Source organism: Pituophis catenifer, unplaced genomic scaffold (genome assembly GCF_029215685.1).
Source record: "Pituophis catenifer annectens isolate HBS135680 unplaced genomic scaffold, rPitCat1.0.hap2 SCAF_3, whole genome shotgun sequence".
NCBI lineage: Eukaryota > Metazoa > Chordata > Lepidosauria > Squamata > Colubridae > Pituophis > Pituophis catenifer.
In genome coordinates, this window is record NW_027256883.1 from 122017259 (window position 1) to 122029799 (window position 12541).

A 12541-nucleotide genomic window follows, 5' to 3' on the forward strand; every position below is an offset into this window, starting at 1 on the left:
CAGTAACTGCAAAGCCTGAACAACAGTACCCATAATTATGATTTCATTTACTTTAAGGAGTCTGGTCATCAGGAAGGCATTTCTCAGAATGGGAGAGTGAACAATAAAATCAGTTTCATGTTTGATTCAGTAACATGGAAACTTGGGCTGATGGAATGAAAAGTAAGCACCATTTCAAATATAATTAGCTTGTGAATGATAAACCTTTATGTATCAGTTATTTAAATGGAAAATTCAGTATTCTGTTTCTACCACCCCAAGTCCATTTCACTGGGTGGATTATTTGAAGAAGACTAAAAATTTATATTTATGAATTCTTTTATACTTTACATACTCTTCTAAAACTGTCAGCATTCTCAGGTAGACCAGACAGGGAATACAACCTGATGGACTAATTCTGCTTTATTGTAAGATTAAACTAATATAATTTTGCAAGTCTGAAGGTACAAATTTCTCACCGTCTCTTTTACAGCCTGAGAAGTTAGGGAGCTTCCTTTCTGACTCTTTTTTTCTGCCTATTATGCAGCTTATTTAATCATTCCCTAGGCAGCATCTCTTCCCCTCCCCCTCCCCCTCCCCCGTTCTCAAGGTCTTTTTCATATACCAGGAGTCTACAAACTTGGCAACTTTAAGACTTGAGGACTTCAATTCCCAGAATTCCTCATGCTGGCTGTGGAATTTTGGGAGCTGAAGTCCACACAAGCCTTAAAATTGCCAGGTTTGGAGTGTCCTGCCATATACCATTACCTTACTGAGGCAACATTACTTAGTGTGGCTTACCCATACTAGCAATTATGCTGTGCACTGGTAGCCGAGAAGGACCATGATAAAACAATCTTGTTTGGTGATTTTTCTGATGATGCTCTTGTTTCTTAAAAGCAGAATTTTCTTCTTTTGTGATGTTAATATAAAAACATATATCTGAAGAGCTCATAATATACCGGGGACCTGGGTTCAGCAAAATATTTTTGTTATCTTCCCTCCTAACACCGATTAAACAAACACCAAACCTAATGTCAAAAGTAAAAAAGAAATGTTGTTAGGAAAAAATTGAAAGGCATACAATATATGTGCTTACATCCATTCCTTCACATCTCATATTACAATAAAATCAAGAGAGACAATATGAAAATATTTTAGATTCATTTGGGCTGCTTAAGACTCTGTATACAATTCAGGTCTAGAGCAATGAGTTTTTTTCTGCTTTTAGAAAATGTAGTGGCTTTGTAAAACATCTCAAAGAAAGGCTCTCCTGAATTATAAAGGCCTCCCTTCCCTTCACTAAAATTCAAGCTTCCAATGAAAGATATACTGATAAGATATACTGATAAAGATATACTGATAAGTCATCTACCCTGGCCTCTTATAATCATCCTTCGGGCGTGTTTTGTTTTTGTTTTTTTGCATTGTAATGTTTAATTTGAGGAAAGAAGTCAACTTAACAGCCTCAGATTCCCAAATAATCAAGATTACTTCTACAGGCTACATCCAGAAACATTCCAATAGCCCCTCAGCTGTAGGCTCGTCTTCTTACATTGAACCAAACAATACTATGAAAACCCAGTGGAGCAAAAATTTATCAGGCTATACAATAAAAAAAGAAAATGAAACTATTGGGGAAAGGGGGGAGGAAAGGGGAAAAAATGTAGGAGAAAGGGGAAAAAGAAAGAAAAGCATTGATTACCAACTCTTTAGCGCAATAGAATATAGTAATAACATTGCAGTCTCAGTTTTTTACTTTTACACGTTAATATATACTAGCCACTTCAGTAACAACAAACCTATCTAATCAATGGAACCCAAAATCAAAAATTTCATTCAAAAGGGGAATTTTTAAAAGGATCTTGATTGCATTTCAGTGTAAGAAACTAAACCTACCTTTTGTGTGCATGGAAAGATGCGTATGTGAAACTCTTTCCTTCATATTCAGCAAAAAACACACTCTCCTCTAAGTTAATATGATATACTTCATTCCCTGAGCATCTCCCATACATTTTCTGCCACTGTTCTGGTGACTGTTGGCCCTCTCTGAAACACAGATATATACAGTGAGTTAGCATTAATCTGTGCATGTAAGCGGTAGATATATATAACATGAATAGAATCCCAAATGTGATTTTCCAAAAGGCAACTGGACTTGAAAATGTTTCACTTCTCATCCAAGAAGCTTCTTCATTTCTGAACTTCAGAACTGAAGAAGCTTCTTGGATGTGAAGCGAAAGGTTTTCGAGGAAAAAAACCCCAGTTGCCTTTTGGAAAATCAGCTTGGGACAACTATGACCTAGATAAGGGGTGTCAAACTTGCAGCCCATAGGCTGGATGCATGATGCACTGGCCCAGCCCTGGTTTAGCAAAGGGGGGGGGGGGAAAAGTTGTGACATGTCATGTGATGATGATGTGTTGTCGTGAGTTTGACACCCCTGATATAGATGATTGAACATCTCTACAGATATGACCTGCATGATTGAGAATCATCATAGTCCCATGCCCAACTATGTTCAATCTTACAGCAAAGATGGCATCCTGCAGCAATACTTAAGCACTCAGTTCTGGTCTGCTGATATCACAGAAAGCACAACCTGAAAAAAAATGGAGATTTCTTTTTCCCCATTACAGACCTTTTTTTTTTAATCTGCAGTATACCCTTTGCCCTTTGAAACATTTTGCATTATTGGATAAAGTTACTGTTTGGAAAGTTCACAATGGGGAAAAGGTCAGGAATTGTTTTGTTACATTCCAGATAAACATAGATAAAATGCAATTTGAAATTAAGACAGAATAGTAATTAAATGATCATTGAAACAATATTTTTATGTTAGCATAAAGTCATATGTTAATGAATATGACTTACTGATTTACTGAAAATTGCTAGATTTTCAACGTGACTTACCAAAAATTGCCAAATTTTCACCAGTTCAGAATTCTGCATATACTTGGCTGAGCATAGTAATGCTAATGAAGTTACTGTACCATTTTTCCCTCTGCCACTTTCAGCTGGCAGGCAAGGCTGCTTTTCAGCTTGCCAATAACATGCACCTAGATATTTGCCTGGCTCAGTATTGTGGCAAGGTATCCACCTTGGGATATACTGACCAGCCACACAGAAGGCTAAACAGGTTTGTGGGTTAACGTCAATTTTTTATTTCTAGCTTTTCCCTAGCTTTTATTTCCAACTTTTGTATGTTCTTTATTAAGTACTCTGCTATATAACTTTACCCTGAAATTCACACCTTTTGCTTGACAGACTCTTTTGTTTTAGAAGCTGGAGGGCTGGTAGAAATCTATCAGCTACATCTTTTGTATTCTTCTAATGGAAAGTTACAGTTGTTCCCTGCTATCTAGCTTTTTAAGGTTTCATCAGGGATGGAGGGAGGAGGGAAGGATTCATAGGTTAAGAAACAAAAGTATAAATAATAGGATTTTACAAAGACGTACAAATTAGAGGTTTAGGGCATTTCATGAACAGCAGTCAACTTTTTTCCTCAGATTATAATACAAACAATCTATTTCACCTGCTTTGATTGGAAAAAAAACATTTTGAGAAAATGGGTATGATATTAGATATTTGTAAAAATAACATCCTTTTGCAAGTACAGTTAATAGATTTGGTGGGGGAGCATTTATATAATATGACAGATCTGTCTTCAGAAGTATTCACCTTCCTGGAGTAAATCTCTCTTCTTGGCCTTAATTATAGTTAGTGTACATGGGATATCACATGTCGATTTTAGTATCTTCAAGAAGTGATTACCTCTATTATTTATATACCAACCTTCTGAATATTTTTTTAAAAATAAATACAAAGTAGTTTTTATTATGTTTATTTTTTTTTACCACAGCAAATGGACAATTTTAACACTATCTATTTAACTGGGTGCATAGATAGATGCATTTACTTAAAGCTAAATTGAATACCATTTAGCAATAGCAATAGCAATAGCACTTAGACTTATATACTGTTTCATGGTGCTTTACAGACCTCTCTAAACGGTTTACTCTCTAAGAGTCAGCATATTGCCCCCAACAATCTGGGTTCTCATTTTACTCACCTTGGAAGGATGGAAGGCTGAGCCAACCCTGAGCCTGGTGAGATTCGATCTGCCAAACTGCTGGCAGCCGGTGGTCAGCAGAAGTAGCTTGCAGTACTGCATGTTAACCACTGCGCCACCGAGGCTCTTAAGTGAATGAAGGAGCTTTTTTCTCCATTGCTAGCCAGTTTAGGAATCTTTTATTCCATAATAACCATGTGAAATGGAGTAAAGATTTCAAAAACTACATTGGGTGCCAATACAGGAAAGCTATGCTATCTATCTCTCAGAAGAAAGAATACAAGATGAAGTCTTGAATCTTAGAGGCTTGGAAAAAGCACACAGGAGAAAACTCTGAAAATAATTAACCTAGTCTTTCCTAATTTGTTGACCTCCAAAAGTGCTATACCTTATTCCCTGTAACTGCCAGTAATCGCCTGTGTTTGTTATAATTATAAGAGCAGAAAGCACAAAACACTGAATCAGTCATGGATAGGATCAATGTACAGTCTTTCCTGTTCAAGGAATAATCAAAATAACAGTCACTTTCACATGTTCACTCCATCCAATGAGATAATTGTTATACTTACTGCCCTCTTGAAGTATGAACTAATAAAGTGATAAGCGTTGATGTAGCTGGGCAAATACAGTTCAAAGCCAACATTGCATATTTGAATTCCTCTTCACATACAACATGATCTGCGGAAGAAGAGGAGGAGGAAGAGGAGAAAGAGGAGGAGGAAAACAACTTTTGTTTATTTGAATTGCCAGCTTGCATCCTGGAGACTAAAATTGGTCTGTGAGTTCATTTGTGAGTTCATTACTTTGGCTGTACACCGCCCTGAGTCCTCAGGGAGAAGGGCGGTATATAAATTCGATATAAAATAAAAATAAATAAATAAATAAAAATTTGTTGTTTTATAAATTCTAAGGAAAAAGAACAGAAAGGTGTGGAAAACAAAGGTACCATAATATGGTATTATACCTCCTTTATTTTTGTGTACAAGATGGCAGTTAGAGTAAAATGTCTTCCTATCAATGAAGTTCCACTTCTAGAATGTATTCCCAGGAAAAGACAGTAGTCTGATATGGTTTAAAAGCTAAGCAAAAGCTATTTAAAAAACAACATCCTAGAAATTAAACACAACCTAGCTAACATATGACCTTCTTTGCATTTCACACACACCAAAAACATTTCTACAGGAACGGATACAAACCAACAGAAAAAAGGACATGTCGTTAAGCTTAAATGAAGATGTGAATGTGTAAAACCTCAACATGCTCTTCTATGTGAAGTTTTCAGATTTGTTTGAAAAAGCAGCATATGAGGAGACTTGGTGGCACAATGGTTAGAATGCAGTATTGCAGCAAACGGATTTTGAACGCATGGAAATAAGGCCAAGCACTTATTTCAGGGTTCAAAAAAATATAAAACAGGGTCTTATTTTCAGGAAAACACGGTATTTCAAGAGCGGTAGGTTTGGAAACAGCTTGCACTGAAACTATTCTGTGCATTTTCATTGCTTGGTAAATTTTTGATAAAAAATAATTGCTTGGTTCCTATTGTAGCATGAGTAAGCGTATCAATATGATAATAAAATGCAGGATTTTATTAGAATTGACAAGGGTGAAAGAGTTTACTGCAGATATCCAGTTGCTTTTAATGGAAATTTCATGAGTTTTGAACAAAAGGGATTTATGTTGGCAAAATGTAACGTGGAAAATAATATGAACAAGAGAGATAAATCATTTATTTAGTGCAATTCATAAACCACAAAGATTGATTTATTCTAGAGTAGATAACATCCATTTATTTTCACCTCAGTATTTCCCTACAAACCTCCTGACTGAATTAAGCATTTAGATACTTGAATGGGATTGAAATATAGTTTTATAAAATAAATCTGAAAGAAGAACTATATGCTTTTGCTAACGTGGAAGATAAGTCTAATGTCCCGCCTAAAAGCACTGCTATAGTGAGAATGTGAAATAGTTTACAAAAATAATACTCACTGCAATTAGATTTATGGGAACACCTTTATTTACAGGAAATTGCCTGTGGATCCTATCTTTTGATGTCTTCTAGAAATATTATGTACTGGCTAGCCAGTAATCCAGAATGCCAAATAAAGGGGGAAACAGCTAGAATGTAAGTCACAAGACATAATTCTTTCATAGCAGGGAATAGGTCCTCATTTTATTAAGCCAAATTTAGAATAGACAGCCTCCAGAATCCAGCAAGACCTATTGAATAATTCTACACTTCAGCTAGCAAGGCAATTACAGTTTTATATCCTGGTGTCATGGATGACGTCTTTCTGCTTTAGGTTTTAGTGACGGGGGAAAAAATAGTTCTAGGGCAGCTGATAAAATGGTGGAGTTATGCATACATTTTCTTATCTGAGAAGATTGAGAGCAAAACCAATCTTATGAATGAAATTTTACTTCTTTTAACAGATGCCACAGGAAGAGGCTCTGAGTTTGATCACAACCGAAAAAATTTTTTGTGGACACTTAACAAACATGCTGAATAGATACAATGTGTGGTGGAATGTAGTCTGGATTTCCCAGGAGGTTGGGACTACATTCCAAAGAAGAAAGACATCACCAAGAGAATTTTGATAGTTTGATTGGGAGAAAGAAGGTCAAGATAGCTCCTCCTTAGATGTTTTCAGAGTATATCTTTAATGAAGCAAAGCAGTTTGCTTTAGTTTGGTAAGATTTCTGTCTATAGGTGAGAAACAATAAAGAAAACTGCTGAGAAGTAATTCTGTGTCTCTTTTTTGGTTTTTGGAGCCTGACACAACATTGAATTATTGACCTCCTTACCACTGGAGACAGAGTTGCTTGCACGAAAGTATCTTTTACAAAAATAAGAGGGCAAAAATCTCGATATTGTAACTGTTTACACAAATTTTTAAACTTTCACAAATATTATTCTTATATAGTAAGAAAGGAAAGCATGACCTAAATTACATATCTGCATGGTTGATTAATAGGTAAATACTTCAAATAATTTTATATTTGAAGTATGTGATGACAGTTGACCAAAAGTCAGATGTCAGAATTTCAGATGAAATGAAATTCATCATTAAGAAGACTGAGCAATAATTTTTGCTATTTAAATTAAGAGGGGATGGCATTTCTGAAAATCTTAATCTTAAAGGGCACATTTGCATAAAGTTGCTGAATCAAGCTGAGAGTTTGTAATGTAGAAAGGGTGCTCATTTCTAGAAGGATCTACAGAAACTGTACCAAATGAGAACATAATGGATGAGGGGAAGCAGGGGCAAGAAGGTAAACAGATTTGACTTTTCCTTGAGCTGGAAGTAATGAACCATTAATCTTAAAACAATACAATATATATTCTGGACGTATTTATTTGGCCCTAGCATATTTCAGTCATAAAATTTACTTTTTAATGCTTTCATTTTCTGTTTTCTGTTAAGTTTTTGTTTAAAATCTGTACACAGGAAATAAAAAGATACAAGCTGTATCTTGTATTGTCCTAGTGGATTATAGTCACCTCTCAAATTGCTTTTACTTGCTTACTATGCCACAGAATACCTGGCTAAGAGAAGCTGGGCCTGTGGTGGGTTTCAAATTTTTTTACTACCGGTTCTGTGGGTGTGGCTTGGCTTGGTGGGCATGGCTTGGTAGGCATGGCAGGGGAAGGATACTGTAAAATCTCCATTCCCACCCCACTCCAGGGGAAGGTTACTGTAAAATCCCCATTTCCTCCCGATCAGCTGGGACTTGGGAGGCAGAGAATAGATGAGGGCGAGGCCAATCAGAATTTTTACTACCGGTTCTCCGAATTACTCAAAATTTCCACTACCAGTTCACCAGAACTGGTCAGAACCTGCTGAAACCCACCTCTGAGCTGGGCTGATCACCCGCCTTCAAAGTTAAATCCTTATTACAAAAGGTCTCTAAATCACAGCTCATTTTAGCTCTGTATTTTTTGCAGTCTATGGGCTCTCAACATAGGATATTGCTTTAGTTAGAGAAAAAAATAAGGATAATATTTGTATTTTTTACTTGATCAAGATTAACATCAGACCAAAAATCGAGTAAACAATACCCGAATCAAGGAACTGCCAAACAAGTTAACAGGTTAAGCAGCTGAACCAAAGAAATGCAAAGATCAGCCCCATCAACACTGACAGGGCAAGCCGCTAGAATATAAACTGAGAGCAAACCCCACTTCTTACTAGCACTGATGGTGTTACATAGTTTGGGTAAGGAAATGTTTGCAAGGAAACAACCAAGCTAAGAGACTCCTTAGAGAGAAAAAGGCAGGGCTGGTCAACTAAGATGATGATTATGTAATGAGTAATCGTGCAAGTTATCCTCCCCCACTATTGTCAATTCTAACTTCCCACTTTCAAGTGTCCCAAAGGTAAAGGGTTGGCTGACCAACCCTCTGACCATTGCACGGGCTTGCTCATATGGTACGTGGTAAAACACAGTAGTAAAAGTAGCAGCAGTTAGTAATATTGCCTGGTCTTCTGTCTCAGTTAGTGGGTCTTCCAGTGGTCTTGTTGAGTAGAAAAATCTAAAAATATATGCCACTATATGTTTTGTATGTTTTACCATTGTAAGTTATTATACCTTTCTTGACGTTTAGAGGTATCTAAGATACAAGCACAAGAAAACCAATGTCCAATCATTTTATTGATGTATATTCTTTCACTTATATTCCATTTTGAAATCTTTTAATTAAACACGGTGGGTGTTATTATGAAGCTGGTGCCCCGTGTTCTTGGAGAAAAGCCAAACTTCCCCCTTTATTTGTTCATAAAAATGGCTTGCAGGACTACAATCTGATACATGCAGAGGAGTTTCAACTCAACAAAATATTTTCCTTAGAGACAAATATTGTAGAAAATGCATTCCAGCTATATATGGCACACACAAAGCTACTTCACTTTTGTTTAACTTGAGTAAATAACAGAACATTAATATTTATTATTCAGTATGCAAAAGACTTCACAGATGGGATCAGGTGCAGAAAATAAAAATTAAATGTCAACCCTACCAGGATAACAAAGAAAACACTTAGGGATTTCTAATGGAAAAAAGAAAACTACATGGAATATGATAGAAAAGTAGTTTTCAAACTGTGCTTGGAGAAATCAAAATTATTTTGTAAGTCTATTGATGATTCATCAATTTTTTTCTAAATATTCTAGTAATATTAATCATAAAATCAGTATCATAAATTTGTTAATTATTAATAGAGTTCTTTGGAAGGCTTACATTAAATCATAAATTTTGCACGGACTGTATCATGGTATTATACAGTTAGGTGTTTTCATACTAAATGAATAAAAAATGTTTCTATACAAGTGGGAAGTCATTTGTTTATAGCCTAATTTTTTCCCCACTACAAAACATGCATTTCCTTGCTTTGCTCAAATGATTAATTATGTGAGCACCTATCTGCATTCTAACTGGCATGGTCTACGTGCAAATTTATCACTGCATTTCTTGTTGGTGGAACTTGGTTTTATTTCAGGCATGAACCTCCTGTTCAGTCAAGACTTTCAAAGAAACAATGTGTGATTCACATTGTTCAGGCAGTTGCAAATTCATTCTCCAAGAGCAGGTGGTCCCATCTGATCTTAAAAAGGTTGTGTATCCAGTGAGATCATCCAACACCACAGGGTCAGATATCATCCATACACTGATAATAATCAGTTATATACTTCGACCTCTGGTCGACCCAATGTTCTTGTTAAGACTCTTTCTCAGGATAATGAGCACTGCTCTACTGTGCTGACTACATTATCAATAGTTTTCTGGGTGCAATTCAAGGGGCTGCTTGCCATATACAAAACCTTTCATGGCACAGGGCTGAATTATTTGCAGAATTTCCTGTCTTCAATTATTTCTGCTTGTCCCACATGTTCAGACAAACTTGGCATGGTTTTAGACCCCTTGATTAAATAATGCCATTTGATGTGAACCAGGAAATGTGTCTTTTGCTTTATCTGCTCTGTGCAACACCAAGTACCAGATTTTTTCTGACCATTATGGCTTTTGTGCTGCATTAATAACTTGGCTTTCCTCCTGTTCCCAAGTATTGAGGTAGGAAATTAAGTGAGCCTGTTTGAAGTCTTGTTTTGATGTGCATATGTGTGTGTTACTCTAAACACAATGGGACAAATTGAATGAATGGGGGAAAAAAAACCCAACTCAAGTATTTGCATCATTCCACCTAAAATTAGATTGGCCCAAACTCTTCTTAGAAGGCCATTCACACTTGGTTTGCCATCAGGCTCTATGGAATCGTGGAGTCCATTTACCGTATTTTTTGGTGTATAAGACGCACTTCCCCCAAAAAAGTGGGTAGAAATGTCTGTGCATCTTATACAGCAAATGTTGCCGAAGCCCCACCAACCCACCGGTCCCCACCCTTTGGCCTCTGCCTCCCAGCAATTTGCCTCCTTGCAACAAACTGCAAACAGCCTGATCAGCTTCAGCACAGCCTGATTTAGCACGAGCAGCTGATTGGTGGTTGGATCTGCCTACCAGAATACTGTCTATCAGCTGTTCCAGGCTGCAGGGATTGCCACTGTCCATCACCGCTGCTGCCTAGCTCCACTCCTTGCGCCCCATTTTTGACCTCTGTGTGCCCCATTTTTAACCCGTTCTAGGCGGTGGGGCTAGATGGCAGGGCTACCTGTCTAAACTGCATTTTCCAAACAAATGTGATAATGGTTACCTGCAACTTTGTTCTAAAAACCTAAAATGGCAAAGCCCACAGCTGACATTTGGTAGGTTGATTTTTTTTGTGATGAATTCAAGCTTCCTGCAGCACAGAAAGGGGAAGATATTTCTTTGGAGCTCTCCCTGGATTTTCTGAGTTAGAAGTGATTAAAAACCATCTTCTGCCTGACCTAACTTTGCACTGGTATCTGGCTAGGTTAGGGTTCTGCTGATGGCCTTCTTTATTTCTGATAGGTGTCCTCTTTTTGCAGTATCTTCAAATGAAACAGGATTTCAGCTAATAGAAATTACTGATTCTAATAATCAGTTTCGGGCCATTTGTGGGGCCTTAAGAGTTTAAGGGTAACTTTGAATTAAAACAAAACAAAATGCACTATGAGATTCAGTGAGTTTGTTTGTTTGTTTGTTTTACTGAGTTTGAGTAGAGTGATCTATGAATGCTGGGGAATAAATTAAGTCTTGTGGGCCACAATTGGCCTGAATGTTGCCCACACCATTCTTATTGCAGAAAACATTAAATGGCATTGATGAGAACAGAAAGAATTATCCAATTCTACATCTCAACAAGAATCAATAAGCTATCAGACTTACCTGCAAATTTAATATGAAACTTATTTTCAGGCTTCAGTATCTGAACATACAATGGACAATTTGGAGCAAAATCTTTAACTGCCCAAGCTCTTAAAATGGTTTGATGGTCCTAGAATAAAATACAAGACAGCACATCAGAATGTTTAAGACAAAAATACAAAATTGACTATATTAATGAATATAAATGCTCATGTATAGCTGACAATGTGCTATTAAAAAAGCAAAAAACTAAACAAAACAAAACCCTTTATTTGACACATGCTTTGCAAGAAACAAGTCTTTTAGCTTCTAGTTTCTATACTTTAAACTATTTTTCAAACATAAGAATATCCCATACTTTTGTGCCAATTATAGCAGAATTCATAAGTAAATATTGCTGTTAAAAATAACACAAAATGATTCAGACCAGATTTTCCCTTAAATGACTTTAATGTGATTTACAGTCTGAGCTTCTGGAGCTCAGGTAGATCATGAATGTTTCCAAAGCAATTTCAAAACAGGATATCTTACCAATGCAAATATTCTTTTTAAAATCTCTATTTAACTTATATAATGCATTTTTGAACATTATCATCTCTACATGGGCACTTTTAGATAGTACACAATTTGAACTGGGAGCCACTGGCTTGTAGATCCCATTGCATAAGACTACACTATATCACAATGTCTATGGAGATTCTCAGACTTTTGTCCCAAAAGTGATTTTTTCAAGAAGCAACTGGGCTTTCTGGGTTTTTTTTTTGAAGACGTTTTGCTTCTCATCCAAGAAGCTTCTTCAGTTCTGATGATAAGCAAAATATCTTCAAAGAAAAAGCAGAAAGTCCAGTTGCCTCTTGAAAAAAGCACCTCTGAGACTATCTCAAAATATTACCTGTTTTATTATGACATCTTTGAAGAGAAATTGGACTGCATTACTAGTTAAACAGTTTTCATAAAAATAAGAATCCCAATAGCAATGACAAAACCATATATGCAGCAGACATCTGGCCAATAATTTTCTGCAATTTCTATATACTGCCATATAATAAACAGTATTGTTACATCCAATGAAAGTGAGAAATCAAAGGCTTGTTCCCGAACTCTATTATCCTATTCCATCCCATCCCATCCCATCCCATCCCATCCCACTCTACCCTACCCTACCCTATCCATTTGAAAACCTCAGAATATTTTTTCATGTGCAAGGA

The 12541-nt window shown here is 36.4% G+C and overlaps 1 protein-coding gene across 3 annotated transcripts in view; it reads right to left on the reverse strand.

The window, feature by feature from the left end:
- KCNT2 (potassium sodium-activated channel subfamily T member 2) overlaps positions 1 to 12541 on the reverse strand; it is a 239178-nt gene that overhangs the window by 64761 nt on the left and 161876 nt on the right. For 2 of the 3 annotated variants that reach the window (XM_070939304.1, XM_070939303.1), the window contains exons 13-16: positions 11355 to 11463; positions 4619 to 4727; positions 1879 to 2028; positions 781 to 1010 (exon numbers count right to left, since the gene is read on the reverse strand). In XM_070939304.1, coding sequence (XP_070795405.1) covers positions 781 to 1010; positions 1879 to 2028; positions 4619 to 4727; positions 11355 to 11463 — 598 coding nt within the window. The remainder of the gene's footprint in view (positions 1 to 780; positions 1011 to 1878; positions 2029 to 4618; positions 4728 to 11354; positions 11464 to 12541) is intronic. The other variant, XM_070939305.1, reaches the window with a different exon arrangement.